Below are 17,710 nucleotides of genomic sequence, written 5' to 3'. Positions count from 1 at the left end.
ACACGAACCCTGACATGACATTCATTCTCATCCTACAAATGATGATATCCTCAGCTGAGATAGTGTTATCTGAATTAATTGTGTACTTGCTCTTTAGTGCTAGATAAGAATTGGCTGTAATATTGGTGCTTTTTTTCATTAGTGCTATACCCACTTCTGTATTACCATGCACAGATGTTTACAGAATAAACATGCTGAGAGGAAAATAGCCCCCCTGAATATGTTTTCCTCTTTGTGGACCTGACAATATTACTTTGTGTCTAAATATAAAGAAAGCTTCAGACAATCGTGATGTATTAAATTATAACTGAGAACTAATTCAAGGATCAAATGTGCTCTTTGGGAGAGATCACTTCGCTGGTAGGAAAATCATTACCTTTTTCCCAGGCTCATATACTTGTACTGTATGTCTTGGAAATATCATTCCTCACAGTTTCTGAATCTTGATGTTTAATTTAACACAAAGGTCTTTGAGCAGCTCAATGGGGGGCTTTTGCTGGCAGAGTCTCATAGAAGAAAATTGAAATGTACATGTTTTTTTCTCATGTATCAAAGAAGTGCAAGAATCTAAACTGACATTTTACATCAAATGAATTATGAACTGTGTACTGTGTACCTAAGGGAACAACAAGCAAATTAGATTTTTGTTAAGAAGAGGAGGGAGAAGCCAAAATAATAAAAATAGGTTTTATCTGAACCTGACATGCAGTGCCGTGTTCTTTGTACAACAGAGATTATAGATTACTTCAAAGATCAGATACTTTGAATTCTTCAGACAGATTGTGAACAAGACAACTGAGTTAAGGTATGCTACAAGTGCGACATTAAATGTAGTCATTACTGCTTCTTCATTGGATTTGATTCATGAGAAGTCAGAAGGCATTGGAATGCTTGTGTTTGCATGCTATGGTATTACTTTCTTCACCCATAGCTTCTGCAGATCAATTCTAAAATCCTCCAGGAGGCAACACATTTAAAAAACTCTGTTACCTTTGGTTGGACCTGGAAAGATTGTTAGTATCAGGATGAATTTCCTGCATCATAAATCCAACATCATGTAGTCAAGCTTAATGCCCACCCTGTAAAACACTGTCAGGAACAAAGTCTAACTTTCAAAAGTTCATCTCTGGCAACTGAATGGAGCTCTATTGGGTTGTTTGGAATCATGTTGCTTTGTGGAGGGGACTACAATGGGGCCAACCTCTTCATTGTCATTTTGCTCACATAAAAATGTATGTTTAAAAAAAGGCAGATTTGTCAACTAAAAAAAGTTGGGGGAAACTGTGGTTCTGGTTCATGTGGAGCAACTCTATGAATAGTCAGATTTGCTGTCTTCAGACCTCTTGCGTACATGTGAGCAAAGAAATACAGTGGTGCTCCGTTTGACGATAATCCGTTCCAACAAAATCGCTGTAGAGCGAAATGTAGTGCAGGAGAGAGATCTTGTGCACCACCTTACTTGCTGTATTAATTAAATGCACTATCCTAATGAGTAGAATATGCCTCAGTAAATAAAATTTAAGAGATGACCAGGAAAAGCGTGACATCCTTTGAAGCTGAGAAAGAGATGGAGGCCATCCCTCTAAAAAAGCCACGATAAACAGATTTGAAGGAAAATCAAATCACATTTTGGGAACTGGTCCCATTAAGTGCTTTTCTTAACCTTTCTGGCATAATTTGCTACCTTTTCATGATATCCAACATATGCAGCCTGAAGTAACTGACTCACTCTGGACTGACAATAGAATTTAGCTGTGTGCAATCTCCCCTATACTTGAAAGCAAGGAATAGGTAACTTAAGAATGTGCAAAAATTCTGAACATACCAAAGCAGAACATTTAATGTGGATCCCACTATATAAGAAGTTTATTTATTTGTCAAGCCTCAGATAGAGTCTGCTCATCTTGCCCATCCGAGTATGGTTACCTTCTTGCTGCTGTTCCCTATTTAGTTTAAAGAATCCTTTTTAGTGATATAAATCTCAGAGCATTTTACTGTCATTGAGGAAGTAGGGGGGGGATCCTTCCTTTCCCCTTGCTGCACGATCTCTCTGTGCATGATCTTTTTCCTCTTGAGAAATCTCATTGGATACATCACAGGATTTCTTGAATGTTTTATGTTCTAGACACAATGCCAGTTTGTGTGCAGTTATTACAATTTCCGGAGCTGGAGTCCCAGAGGCAGTTCGTGTCATTCTGTCAACTCCTGCAACGTCGCTGAAACCAGTTGTATTGACTCTTGCCTTTCCATTGGACTATTTCAGTGATGTGGAGAGGGGGGATTTGCTGGTTGGGTAACAGCCTATCCTCCATATTATTTTACCCAGGCTTCGTGCCCTGGAGAGGACACTCCAGCTTTGCATACGGCATTAAAACACTAGACGCTGTTCCAAGTCCTCTATACAGAGCACGTTACCATGGTCTCTTGAGACTGAAGGATATCTATGATTACAATTCCAATGCAGATTGGATCTTTCCTCCATGAGACTCTCTACTTTACCGTAAGTGAAATGGTAATTAAAAATGCAAATGGCATTGAGCTGTTTAGAATTTGGCGGTTTCATGTGCAAAAGAACAGATGAACATATACCCCCTCCAAAAGGCGGGGGAAGTTGACCAGGGTCTTGTTGATGGCCTACTGCTAAGCTGGCTGGTCCTTAAACCACTGAATTAACTGACACACACACAACATAATTGGTGAAAAAGAGGCCACAACTTTATCAATCACAGCAACAGTCATCCTGGCCAAGCACTGGGTTGGATCCACCTCATCGGGGGACCAGAATGCCCCCCGATGCCATCTGCTGTCTCGAGAGACCTCTGGGTTGGCAGTTCCTTTGGGAGGCCACACAGACATAAGCAACTCCATGTCTCCCCTACCTCCTAGGGCAGGGGCAAATCTCCCCCGCCCAAGCTGGGGCAGATCCAGGTCCCCCGTCCAAGTTCCCACGTGGGGATTTCTCACCCATGCAGACATGCAGGTCGCCGCCTGCTGTCCAACAATCGATTGGATCCTTCCCAATGCCTGAAAACGTCTTCCAAGTTGTGCCGATTGAACATATAAACTAACAACCCAGCAAAGCAATAACTATAGCAACCTGTGAGCATAGAAAAGTAATGCAACCAGCCTTGGTGGACAGGCAGGGAGACTTACGTTCTGGCGAACTGAAGCTCCAAGCCTCGGCTCGCCTTTCTTTTTTAACTGTGCCGGCGGACTGACTGAAAACCCTGTTCCTCAGGTCCGCTGGCAAGCAGCCCCACACCCTTTGCCCTGTGCCAGCCCAATCCCCATAGGGGGTGGTGCTCTTGAGCCAGCACAGGCCATCCCAGGTTCCTTTGCCACTCGTCATGTGGTGGCAGCCATCTTTTTTCCCGGCTCCCACCAGCTTGACCCAGCTGTTGCTCTGGACTCAACGCAGGACAGGGTAAGTCAGGACCAAGACTGGTGGTAGGCATTTTCAGACACTTGAGGAGTTCTCTCTCTCTCTCTCTCTCTCTCTCTCACACACACACACACACACAGACATTTTAGCACATGATGAAAGGGATCCCTAACAATCTCCAGGAACTTTGGGGTGGAGATAGGAAACTTTTCATACCAAAATGGCCATGGCCAATAAAGGCATCAAAATTGCATGGTGTAAAGTTGTGGAACAGGATTCCAGCAGCAGAGATCCAGATTCCATGTGAAGTCTTTATTCTTTCTCCATTAATTTGCTACCCTGTGCAGTTTTTCCTGAGCAATTTGTATCATGCGTTTGAGTGTATGCAGCTTTAGCAGGCATACCGCTTGTGCGCAGAAAACCTGACCAACAAATAGAGGCAAGAGGTTCAAACATTAGGAGTTTATTTGTTTCTGTCCCTTGCCTTCATGCATTGACTATCTCCACATTTTGTCACAAAACGTTAGAGAACTGTGTGCTTTGTGAAATATTAGTATGTCAATATTTGCTTCAAGGGGAGAGCCTGAGCAATGATAAATTCAGCTATTGTGTGGGAGTTGCTGTCTGCAGTAAAGGGTGCAAGTGAAAGTGCTGAGGTTTTATGCTTTGCAGAAAGACACACTGTAAAGTCTACATCAGAACAGCCCATGAAGATAAGAGTATTGTTCAGAGCAACGTCTCTGTGAAATTGACTTTCTGAGACCTACAGCTTGCTTTACCAATCCGTAAATATAGAGATGGAAAAGAACTTCATTGGTGTTTAGATTCCTAGTGAAAGTGTCCATTTTGCACCTTTGTGCCTGTTGCAAGATGAAGCACACCTTGGCTTATAAACTGAGGCATTTTGAAGGTGTGCTATACGCTTCAGACAGAGAAAATCCACTGAAGGCCTCACATGTATTTACAAAAGGTACACAGCTCAAAATGGCTAGAATTGGAAAATATGTGCAGACATGTCTGGTAGTATACAACGGTGGCCCTTCAGATATTGGTGTGTTGCAAATCCTACAAGGCCTCACCAACATAGCCACTGACGAAGGATCATGAGAATGTAATTCCAAAAACAACTGCAAGGCCCTAGTTGCCCAACCCTTCTTGTCATCAAGGAAAAGGTATGCAGACATATCTTGGTTATGGGAACTGAGTAAAATATGAATTGTCAAGAATTTTTCAGAATTTGTCTTAGAATAATATTCTAAAATGGATTGGCAATAAAAATGGCAGGTGCTAGATGTGTAAGCTGGATTATGGTCATAAATGGGATCAGAAGAGTAATGCCTCAGTTCTAAAGTCCCAATCTAGATAAGGCCACCCACCCTTATTCTAGAGCAGCAGTGAAAAAATCTGTCAGTTTTGCTTTCTCCCTTATTCAGAATATTTAAACATCCAACTCTTTACATCTCAAATACGAAGCAATTTGTGCATTCAAAAAGGAATTAGAAGAGAATTCTTTTTTTTTCCACATCTGCTAGCCAAATAGATACAACTTTTGCCAGCATCAAGGAAAGGAGGATAGGATTTCTGTACCTTTAATAGGTATATTGCAGAGGTAAATTTCAGCAGGTATTGTTTATCACGTGACAGCCAGTATAGTAGAGTGGATATAGTGTCAGACTGCAGTTCAGGAAGTCTGGGTTCTAATCCTTGCTCTCACTCTTTGAATATATTGCATTCCCTGAAAAGACATGTAGGGTATCCATAACTCAGAAATGACTTGACTGTACACATATAACAACATTAGCTTGTCATGCAAACCACATCTGCTGAGATTCCCTTTTTCATCTGATTATTGCATGTATAGGAACTCTACCCAATATAGAGAGAATCACGTTGTACATTCCTACCATAAAGGAATAAAGATGATAAATCTCTCAGAAGGAAGTAGTGGTGCTGTCAGCCATAATTTCAGCACTAACACTATTGAACTCAGACATCAAACACTTCCTCTGAGTTAAGAACGAAAAGCACTAGGCCTGACAAATTTGTCAATTCTGTCTTCTCCCTCATGCAAAATGTTTCTATTTCAGATTCCTGCCATTTTACATATGAAGATATGTGTGAAAATTGATAAATTCTTCTACTTAAATGAATTGAAATCATATTTTCACCCATCCCAACCCTAGAATAAGAAATAAAAAAGTATTGACTAGTCCCTTCATGTCCTTAAGTGGAGGTCTGGTTTAGAGTCTGTGATGCAATTGTAAGTACTGACAGCACAGAAAAGGACTTCATTGATTCACATATTTATATCAGCATGCAATGCCCATTGTAGATGTGCTGCTGTTGTTTGTTTACTCCTTGTTTTCATAGCTCATTATTCTATGACAGTTATTGGCTGGATATCTTTTTAAACAGCATGACATATAATTGGTTTTCTTGGACAGCTCTAAATTCCATCCAGTGTCTCTTTGACATGTATTTATAATCATTAATCAGTCAACTAATTGCTTATTGGCATTCTTTTATTCTGCGCATAATTTTAGCAGAAATTCAACTTGACTAAGGATGATAAAGTTGTAAACAAGCATGCAAAAAGTTCTTATCTGTTGCTTTTAAATGTCCTTCTGCAACAGAAGTAAGTGATATGTGTTCCACTGTCTGTACATGCCTGCTTTTGAGGCTTCTGCCTCTGCCATTTGCCAGAGCCTTTTGTAAGAAATGCCCAACAACACAGAATGTTTGCGGTAAGAGAAGGAGAACTGTGTGTCTAAAGTAGGAATCTTTTTAGTACAAAATAGGCAGGCCTCACAAACCTTCATCTGATGCCATTGCCTAGTCACAGCCAGAGTAAACCCACCAAATCAATGGGTCTGAGTAGAACTACGAAATACATTTACAGTGATGTCTCGCAAGACGAAAATAATTCATTCCGCGAGTCCTGTCGTCTTGCGAAATTTTCATCTTGCAAGGTGCGGTTTCCCATAGGAATGCATTGAAATTTGTTTAACGCATTCCTATGGGCAAAAAAGTCACTTACCAGTTAGCCCCGGAGACCAAGGAGCATCTGTAACAACGGCCTAGAACACCGTCCCCCTCCACCCGCCACATTCATCTGCCACCGCCTCTTTGGCTTGCACAGGGAATCTCACCCGGATGTTTGAGTCCGGCTGTTCTATTGGATCTGGCACTGTTTCCTCCTAAGGGGTGTACGTGAGCAAAGCGCCAAACAGCTGAGAGGTGGCAGCCATGCCGTGGTCATCTCCAGTGGCTGTTCTATAGGATTCTGGAGCTGTTTCCTCCTAAGGGGTGTGCGTGAGCAGAGCGCCAAACAGCTGAGAGGTGGCAACCAGCTGAAAGGTGGGTGGAGCAGGGCATTTTATTAATAATAAACCCTGATAGGGTTGCTGCCTCTCAGCTGTTCGGTGCTGTGCTCACACACACCCCTTAGGAGGAAACAGCACCAGGATCCAATAGAACAGCTGGACTCAAACATCTGGGGGAGAAGCCCTGCACACGCCAAAGAGGTGGATGAATGCAGTGCAGGCGGGTGGCTTTCTGGGGCCGTTGTTATAGACACTCCTTGGTCTCTGGGGCTACCTGGTAAGTGACTTTTTTCGCCCATAGGAAAGCATTAATTAAATATTAATGCATTCCTATGGGAAACCGCACCTCGCAAGACAAAAAATTTTACACTGAAAAACTTGCAAAACTCTTTCATCTTGCGAGTTTTTCGTTGCACAAGGCATTCGTCTTGTGAGGCATCACTGTATATAAGTTTTGGTAAGCCAACATTTACATAAATTTCATTGTTACGATGGACTTGCTCTGTTCTACATTAAGGCTGAATTTAGGACTTCTTTTAATAGAGCGTTCATATTTAAGGAACTGGAAAAGCAGCAGGTTCTTGTGGATCCACTGAAGTTCCCATCACATTTTGGCAAAGATGGCAAAAGGTCAGCGTATTGGTTACTGTAGTTCAAAACATGTTTATGACTTTGTGTACCTTGGCTCAAGAATCTCTGACACTTTCTCCCAAGATATCAAGCTAGATAAACACATTGGCAAAGCAGCTACCATGTTCTCTAGACTCACAAAGAGAGTATGGCTCAATAAGAAGTTGATGACATATACCAAAATCCAGGTCTATGGAACCGGTGTCCTGAGTAGACTCCTGTACTGCAGTGAGTACGGCAGGAGAGGAAGCTGAACACATTCCATATGAGTTGTCTCCAATGCACTTTTGGTATCACCTGGCAGGACAAAGTTCCAAATAAGGTAATCCTAGAGCGAGTTGTAATTTTTACCATGTATACATTACTGAAACAGCGACATCTACGTTAGCTTGGGCATATTGTGAAAATGGTTAATGGGCGGATTCCAAAAGATCTCCTGTATGGAGAATTAGGGCAGGGAAAGTGCCCCAAAGGGAGACCACAGCTGTGATACAAGGATATCTGCAAGCAGGATCTGAAGGCTTTAGGAATGGATCTCAACAGATGGAAAACTTTGACATCTGAGCATTCAGCCTGGAGGCAGGCGGTGCATCATGACCTCTGCCATTTTGAAGAGACACTTGTTCAGCAGGCTAAGAGGCAATCCCTTAACCAGCAAAATCAGGGAGCTGGACAGGGGACAGATTGGATTTGTTTTCAGTGTGGAAGGGATTGTCGCTCTTGAATTGGCCTTCTCAGCCACACTAGACACTGCTCCAAGACCTCTATTCAGAGTACGTTACCATAGTCTCTCAGGATTGAAGGATGCCTAATCTGAGTTCAAAACATTTGAAAGGCAATGCAGTGGTGCCTCGCTTAACGAGCGCACCATTTAACGATGAATCCGCATAGCAATGAGGTTTTTACGATCGCAAAAGCGATCGCATAACAATGTTTTCAACGGGTAAACATCGCTTTGCGGTGATCAGTAAGCGTTTTGCTTACTGATTATCGCATAACGAAGTTTTTAAAACAGCTGATCGGTGGCTCCAAAATGGCCAGCAGGTAAACAAAATGGCCACCTGCAGTGTTTTCGCGCCCTTTCCTCACTTACCGGGCAGTGAAAATGGCGGCCGGATGGAGGCTTTCCGCATAGCGGTGAGTTTTTTCCCCATAGGAACGCATCAAATGTGTTTTACTGCGTTCCTATGGGTTTTTTCCCGCATAGCGATGAATCCGATAGCGACGATTTTTTCGGAAGGGATTATCGTTGCTATGCAGGGCACCACTGTACATTGGGCAAAGCCGCTGTAGATGCTGTAAAGGATTACAGCATCTACAGTATTTTTCCATGTATAAGACTATACTTTTGTCTAAAATCTTTAGACTAAAAATTGAGGGTTGTCTTATACACGGGAGTAAGCTAAGGAGATAAAAACAAGTGGAGGGGAAAGCAGGGATCAAAGTGATCCTGCAGGGCTTTGATCCCTGTTTTCCCCTCCACTTGCTAAGCCTTAGCAAAAGGAAAGCAGGGATCAAAGTGTTGCAGGATGGCTTTGATCCTTGCTTTCCCCTCTGCTTACTAAGTCCTATGGGGGTTAGCAAAAGGAGGGGTAAAGGATCAAAGCAATCCCATGGCTGTATAAGGGAGGAAGGGATCAAAACAATCATGCACTCGCAGGATTGCTTTGATCCATTTCCCCCTCCTTTTGTTAAGCCCTGTGGGGCTTAGGACAATGGGAGAGAGCAGGGATCAAAGTGATCCTGCAGTGCTTTGATCCCTTTCCCCCTACACTTGCTAAGCCCCACTTAGATGTCTTAATTTTGGGTTAAAAAAGGGGGTGTTTTATACATGGGGGTGTCTTATACACAGTAAAATATGGTATATTATAAAGGATTATATAAGTCAGGAATCAAGTGAGCTTTCCTTTCCCTATAAGTACTTTGTAATGAATTTCCCACATTATATCTAATTGGCCATTATGGTAACAAGCAGGTGTTATCCCATGGTGTTTTTTTCTCCTAGCCTCAGATGTTTATTCTGTCCTAAATGTGGGGGCATCTCTGAATTTGTTCTTCAAGAACAAACTCATTCAATCCCGTGCACTCTTTCTGTAAGCAAATTCAATATGTACATATACTCATAGCATGGAAGGAACCATGATATACCTGCACACCATGTAAGAAATATTGAACATGGGAAGTCCTACTAGTACAATATAAATACTGTTGACTATATGGGAATTTAAATCTGGACCACTTCTAGATTCAGAGAGCTAAGCAAGTGAAACCCTGAACCTAGATGGATGAAGCTAAGGGAACAGCTAGATGGCCAAATTGAATGAAGCTGGATTGGGCTAAATAGGGTCACTTAGTCGCATAGAGGTGCAGTATGTCATTTGGTATGATGGTGGTGGCTTTGTGTCAGGAAGCCTCATCACATCCTATTTATTTATTTATTTATTTATTTATTTATTTATTTATTTATTTATTTATATGCCACCCACTCTACCCAGAGGTCTCTGGGCGGCACTTGACAAAGGTAGCCATATTTAGAGAATGACCTGTAAGTTTGGGACTGAAAGTGGAACAAGATGCAAGGATGATTTAGCAATAGATGTGTGGACTTGATGAAGAGCAGAACTAGTTTATTTATTTATTTATTTACCTTTTTTTATTTATAAGACCCCCCTCCACTTTTCTAACCCCAACATTAGAAAACTTAGTTTTGAATATTCAGCCTCTGGGCTCAGAATGCTCAGACATTGTGAGTCCCTGTTCTATCTAAGCCTACAGGCTCCACCTCCAACAAGGTGTGTTTCAATTGGTTTATTCACCATCAGCTGACGTCAGTTCCATAAGTCTCCTGACTATAGGAAGCTCAGACTCGTGACTGAAGGAAGCCTGTTTGCAGAGGCAAGGTACGGGCCATTTTGTTCTCTCCTCCCCTCAATTTTTAGTATAACGATTTTAGGAAAAAATAGAATCTTATACATAGAAAAATACGGCGTTTATTTTCTATTGTGCCTCAGAAGAGCTCAAAGTGGTATGCACGTCTCTTCCCATCCCATTTTTATCTTCATTAAATACACTTTAATCTCCAAAGAATATGCACCAATCAGTTTGATGGGTAATGCATGTGTTGGTTGCTTATGTTATAACATAGAGATGGAGCTCAGTTTTGTAATTCTTTTCATCCTTTGTACTTTTTCTTTATAATTACAGCATGCCATTTCACCATGCTAATTGAGCATTTACTGGACAAGATGTGTTGATTCAGTAAGTTACTGGTGGAGTGGTTGCCTCCTGAGGGTCGTATTAAACCTTGAGGAGAGCATTTTGAATAGCGCTGCTTGTTACAGACAATATATCACCCTGATAGGTACATGGCTGTTCTGTTAAGAATGTGGCAGAGAAATTATTGCTGCATTCTAATTAATGCTTGGGTACAAAGCAATTCCTTGGAGAAGAAGTTAGGACTAAAGAGAGGAAAGAGGAAAATATTTCCTAAAGGATTGCAGTGATTAAAGATAGGTGAGATGCTTTATTTATTTTTGAATGATCAGTAGGTGTTTGGTCTATGGTCAAGTGATCAGTGGTTGGGAAGCACTTGATAGTTTTAATGACCATGTGACTGGTTTTACCAAACACCTTTTTGGTTATTGTCCAGTGGATAATCTGACAAAGTACTTGAATCCTTAGAGTGTAGTTTTGTGTTCAATTTTCAGAAATAATAAATATATAGATGGTAGGCAAAATTTAATCCATTAGGAATATCCTACCTGGTCCACTCTCTAAACAATATATTTAGTCCAAATGTAACTTGTGGTTTGACATGGAGCAAAACATTAATTGCCTTTAATCTGCCACCCCTTTATTTCCACAACTGTATCTAAAATTCTGTTGCTTAGCATAATAAATCACACTAGAGTTGACCCACTGACTCATTGTTTCGAGGGCTATGCCACGAAAAAATTCAGGTTGGAATCATGAGGAACCTGAGCTTTCATGCTCCAGACTTAGTTAATATGGAACTCTGGGTTAATAAAAGCCTGGAATGAAACACACAAAGGGAAGAGAAGAGTGGAGTGTTAAGGAAAAGATCATTTGTCCTCAGTGTTCAGTCCAAGTTTCATAAACAATGGTTTAAGAACAGAGGTTTGAAACTGATCTACTACAAACAGCTCTCCACATTTTGAGGATTAGATGAATGGGACACAAATGTGCCTTTTGTATACAGCTTTGGTGTGAAAGCCAAGCTGAACCTCCCTTGAGTTTTCATATGGAGAACCCCTCCCAGTGGTGAAACACAGAGGAGAGTCATCCTGGCAGACCTTAAGGATTGGGGATGAATATATATACATATCAACATATTTGTGCACTGGAATCTTCAGGGGGGACTCCACTCTATGCCTTATCAATAGAATCACATTAAGCATTTTACAAAACGGATGATGTCTTTTCTTTGGGGTTCCAACAGAAGCTGATGCTCCATCTTCAGAATGCCTTCCAAAGCAGATATACCCTGATACTGACATCATATTCCTTTATTTGTCAGATTAAAATGTATTTACTGGCTGGTGAATAGCTGATATCCTTTATTGTATTGTATTTTACTGGACTGGACTGGCTGAATTCTATGGCTGATTTATGTTTGTGTAAGGCTTCAGGTCCACTTTTCAACGAAGATGCTATGCAGAGTACGAAATTGCACCACACACTTTGAAAGGCATTGTGGTGTTGCTTGGAGTGATGCTTGGTTCACCATATGGCGGGAACTCAACGAACGGCTGACTCCATATGTGGTCAGAGCCTAGTTTACAGTTGCTGCCGACTCAGAAAATGGATGCCTTTTTTCACTCTTAGTCTTTAATTATTTGAGCCAATCTGCTAACAGTCCTGGTGAAGTGTATGTGTTTGTGGTGGTGGTGGTGGGGAGAATGAGTTAGATGATGGGGTGGAAAGCAGGACAAGATGAGCATTGCATCTCAAATCCTTTTGTTATCAGGATATAGTTTTCAGCATATGCATACTGTACGTACTATGATAATGGTATTGCACTGGAAAGCATATAACACAACAGCGCAATAATGAGGAAAAAGATGTTGTATTAAATGGACCATGATTACATTGCTGCTGATCCTTAGGAACAGTTTTTCCAGTGTAAGGAGCATTTTGATTCCATTCAGCATATGTCGCCCACATTTTTCTCTGCTCTAATTCATCCATGTTTTTCGACAGCTCCAGATGGCATGTTGCCTCCCAGGCTTTCATCTGCCATGCCGACCAGTCTTCAAGTTGTCTGGTCTATACCAGTTCGCAACAATGCTCCAGGCTTACCCAGCTACCGACTCCAAATGAGGCCTAAGCATTCCCCAGAAGATATTCTAGAGTAAGTAAATAATAAACTACCTAGGTTGCAAAGAAATGTAAAATTGTTTTTGACTGTACATGTATGTGCTTATACATTTGGTATGTAGTATTTTCCTCCTCTCTAGTGTCTTCTGTTTATGTTTGTATTTTCTTAAACTGCAGGTTGATCTCCAAACCTACAGCTTCTTTAAGCCATATAGTCACAGATCTGCAGCCCTATACATCGTATGAGATGAGGGTTATTGCTTCCAATGGATATGGGGATATATACAGCAAATGGACTTTGATGGTAACAGCAGAAGACAGTAAGTAGCTTTTGGAACAGTACAGAGCATTTCTGTATAATTAATATCCACATACAGGTATATGAGAAATGATTTAACAATGAAATCGTGGCTTAGGAATGTCCAAGCTATTATTCAGTGCTCTGAAACAAATTAAGGATGTGGCCTTAAACACACTAGGTTCAAACTCCACTAAACTTAGTGGCATTACTTCTAAGTATGTATAAATAGATTTATTCTGGAAACCATTTAAACATATGCTAGTGAGAGGTAGTTCTTCCAGTGATCTTGGTTTGCTGATTCTGTAGCACGCAAATAAAAAATGTTGGTTGTTGGTAAAAACAAGTTGGCTTCCCACTAGCTTCAGTTTTATCCCCAAAGCCCTCTTAGAAAAGTTGGCATTTCTTTGAAAGCTCATTCATTAACTTAAAGCACTCTTTGCTTTTTAAGTGAAAACTTCCTCTTTCATCTAGTTAGCCAAGGAATCTATGCATTGGCAACAGAAGGCTTTTACTGTGATAGATGTGGTGGGCATATCACAGTCCTGGCTGGCTGTGGATATGTGGGGATTATCAGCATGGATATCCCTAGTGCCCCTCCCTCATTTCCACAGGTGCTAAATATTCCTCCTGTTTATTTCTGCTGGATGAGGAGATGAAATTGGCTATCTGACTTACTGCGGAAGAGGATTAGTTGTAGCTGCTCTTCCTATTGGCATTGATGATGTCCTGCTGGTATACTATTATTCAATGCCCTGGAATAGTCTAGCACTGTATTATTGTGTGGTCAACACATGTGCACTTCTCAGCAATTATGTCATACTTATAATGGTTTCATGTGAAATTATAGTGTTCTGAATTGGTCCTGAGACTTTATTTTTGGAGTGGCAACCATAAAACAACCATATGGAGAAAGCTGGAAGCAGAACCTTGACGACTCTTCCTTATTGCCAGGAGCAAATCAGTCTCTTCTCTAGATTGACCTGCTCTGTAGCTCTTGCTCTCTCAGCACACCGTGATAGAAGAAAGAGGCAAGAAAGCAGCATCCTCCCTAAACTCTGCCACTCATAGTGAAATGTGTTGCCTTATTTCATATAAACCCAATCCTGAATGGGTGTTTCTCACGCTTCTTTCTGCATTCCCCTCTCCACCATGCTTATAACATCTGTGTTACAGAGAGAAATTGAATATTCAAGCCTTTTTCCAGCATAGCAATGTATCAGTAGGAAAATCTTCATTAGCTGTGTTAAGTAGTCCTTGAAAAGTAATAACTCTGTCAGAAGCCATGCTTGGGTGCAGTGTTTAATTATGATGCTGATAGTATTATTTTAATGACTTTAATTAATTGTTTCCTGCAATTGTGGAACCAGCAGTTGGGTAAACCTCATCACAGATATGAATAGCTTCCCAGTCTACTTGTACCTTTTGAAGTGGTAGTCATGCACATCTGTGCAAGCATGTCAAACAAGTAACAAAGCAAAAACAAAAAAAAGGAAAGAAGACAAAAACATTGTGGCACTTTAAAGACCAACTGCTATATTTGAATGTAAGCTTTTGCAGATCAAGTCCACTTCCTATATATAAGAGCGTCACGTTCATCAACAATGTATGTCCATTACAGAGCACATATGTGCATGAAGAAGTGGACGTGATCCACGAAAGCTCACATTAAGGTGCCACAATGTCTTTGTCTTCTTTATAGTTTTGTTGTTGTTGTTCTGTTTTTGCTTTTGCTCTGTTTTCTTTCCTGTCTGACATTCTCCTTGTGTTTATTATTCTATGGCTGAAATCCTGTCTATACCATAAGCCAGTGGTTGCCAACCTTGAGTAACCCAGTTCTTCCTGACTGCAACTCTCAGAAAGCCCGGCTACAGCACAGCTAGTGGTGAAGCCAAGTCACATCTTACAGGTTATTCCTCCCTGGTAAACAAAGAATCCCCACTACAATTCTTGGTGGTGCCTCACCAAACCAGCATATACACACTCCCCAAAGGATTGTGGCAGAGATGTTTTGTTTTCAAAGGAGGAACAGATGGAAAGTTACAGTTTGGCTTACAGCATGAACAGTATTTCAGCCTATGACTGATAAATCCATTAAAATCCAATACGTTGTTACTAGAGATGGGGACAATTTAAAAAATGGCGATTAGTTTAGATCCATTATTCGTCAAGGTTAACGGACCATCAAATACAAACATACGAATATTCTTCAACAAATGGATCTGTTGACTCATCTGCATTTTAAAGGGCTATAACACTGGCCCCCAATGACCTAGAGACACGAAATTTGCAGGGAAGCTTCCTCAGACACTTTTCTACAAGCTCTGAAAGTGTGGTGAACACTGGATCATGGACTCCTGGGTTATATAGTCACAAAGAGGACCCCCCCCAGGAAAGCTCCCCCAGGTACTTAGAGATCACAACAGAGCTTCCTATGTCTTTCCCCAACATACCTGCTAACTATGGTGAAAATTTGATATCAGACATCCAAGTTATTTACCCACAAATTGGGTACCCCCAGGAGAGTTTACCACATGGCACAAAGGCCCATTCTGCCTACCAGCCACTGATCATCTGATCAGAAGTTGATAGGCAGCCACCCCCCACACATACACAGCCTGCCACCCTAACAGCCTACCCCCACACCCCCTTCCTTTCCTACATTAGCCCCCACCCCAGGCAGGCAGTCAGTCTGTATGGAGGGAGGGAAGCACAGCCTGCCATGCCTGAGCGGCCAGAGCCCGCCGCCGGGCTGCCCGCCACCCCGCACCGCTGAGCCAGCCGCGTGCTCGCTCGCCCCCTCCCCCTGTTTCCCTTTTCCTCCTCCTCCTCCTCAGCCTCTTGCCTTCTTCCTCTCCCTCTCGCTGCCTAGCCAGCGCGCTCGCTCGCCCACCCCCCCGCCCATTTCCCTTTTCCTCCTCCTCCTCCTCCTCAGCCTCTTGCTCTTCCTCACCCTCTTGCTGCCATGCCTGAGCCACTGCCGGGCTGCCTGCTGCCCCGCGCTGCTGAGCCAGCCGTGCGCTCGCTCGCCCACCACCCACCCCCCGTTTCCCCTCTTCCTCCTCCTCCTGTTGGGGGGGGTCGTCTTATACGGCCAGTCACCTTGTGTGCCGGCAAATACAGTATTATCTAGTGTTTGGTGGTCAATATTGCCCTGGTCAGTTGTTCAAAGGTACCATCCATAGGCCAAGAGAAAAAGCTAAAAGCCCTAGTGTACAATCCAAAAACCAGGGTGGGCAATAAAATTGCAGGGAGACCGGGCTGCTGTATGAATGGCAGTTCTTCGTTTCACAAAATTGAGAAGGACAATCTAATCCATATTGCTACAGTTGAAATCTGAAATGTGCTACCTGCAAGATGGTTCCGTAGCTCCTGTTTTGCCATCGTCGTCGTTTAGTCGTTTAGTCGTGTCTGTCTATTCGTGACCCCATGGACCAGAGCACGCCAGGCCCTCCTATCTTCTACTGCCTCCCGGAGTTGTGTCAGGTTCATGTCGGTTGCTTCGCAGACACTGTCCAGCCATCTCATCCTCTGTCGTCCCCTCCTCCTCTTGCCCTCACACTTTCCTAACATCAAGTTCTTTTCCAAGGAGTCTTCTCTTCTCATGAGATGGCCAAAGTACTGGAGCCTCAGCTCCTTCCAGTGAGCACTCAGGGTTGATTTCCTTTAGAACTGATAGGTTTGTTGTCCTTGCAGTCCAGGGGACTCTCAAGAGTCTCCTCCAGCACCACAATTCAAAGGCATCCATTCTTCGGCGGTCAGCTTTCTTTATGGTCCAGCTCTCACTTCCATACATCACGACAGGAAAAACCGAGCTTTGACTATTCGGACTTTGGTGATGTCTCTGCTTTTTAAGATGCTGTCAAGGTTTGTCATCGCTTTCCTCCCAAGAAGCAGGCGTCTTTTAATTTCTTGGCTGCTGTCTCCATCTGCAGTGATCATGGAGCCCAGGAAAATAAAATCTGTCACTGCCTCCATATCTTCGCCTTTTATTTCCCAGGAGGTGATGGGACCAGTGGCCATTGATGTTGAGTTTCAGGCCATTTTTTGCACTCTCTTCTTTCACCCTCATTACACCCTCAACCTGTTTTGAGCCCTGCTTTAAACAAAGGCCCCTGGCATCTGTCTGACCCTCATTTCCGGAACGTTCATGTTTCTTCAGCATCCCTCCCAGCTCTTTATTGCCTAGCCTAAGGAAGGGTCATGCAGGACTTGAAAGCTAGCAACTGTTTTAATGATCCAAATAACTAAGCCCATCCTTGTTTTCTGATTATGCTTTTTCTTCTTCCCCTTTTTTCTTAATAAGTGAATAAACACACGCTTCCAGTGAAATTATTAAAAGAGATTTGTGATAATTTTGAACCTTCTTTTTTTAAAGTTAGAGACTGAACTTTGGAAGCAGATGAGCAAAATAGCCTCCCATAAAAGAGAATTTCATTTGCCAAAATGAAACTACCTTCCAGTATTAATGCTGTAATGAAATGGCTTGAAGAATGAATCAAAGACATTAAGGGAAGTGATAAGCCCCTCCTTCAACTCCTCATATTCTATAGTTAGCTCTATAAACAATTCCTTTGAAGTATAAAGAGTTTATTATTTTATTTTTAGCACTGGCAGGCTAAGCTGTGTTGCTGTCATGCTCTCTCCGGCTTCCCTTCCGTGACAACTACATTGACAACATGTTATATTCGGCATTGATTTTACAGTTAAGGAGCTGATTGTGATATATAGAGATTTTAA

General features: G+C 42.1%; 1 protein-coding gene across 1 annotated transcript in view; it reads left to right on the top strand.

Annotated features, from left to right (window-relative positions):
* Positions 1 to 17,710, top strand: part of USH2A (usherin) — a 559,229-nt gene that overhangs the window by 318,464 nt on the left and 223,055 nt on the right. The window contains exons 37-38 of the mRNA XM_078392221.1: positions 12,556 to 12,706; positions 12,850 to 12,992. Of these exons, the coding sequence (XP_078248347.1) occupies positions 12,556 to 12,706; positions 12,850 to 12,992 (294 nt within the window). The remainder of the gene's footprint in view (positions 1 to 12,555; positions 12,707 to 12,849; positions 12,993 to 17,710) is intronic.

This window comes from Pogona vitticeps, chromosome 1 (genome assembly GCF_051106095.1).
Source record: "Pogona vitticeps strain Pit_001003342236 chromosome 1, PviZW2.1, whole genome shotgun sequence".
Classification (NCBI taxonomy): domain Eukaryota; kingdom Metazoa; phylum Chordata; class Lepidosauria; order Squamata; family Agamidae; genus Pogona; species Pogona vitticeps.
The sequence above is the reverse complement of the archived record's forward strand: the minus strand, read 5'-3'. Positions and strand labels throughout refer to the sequence as shown.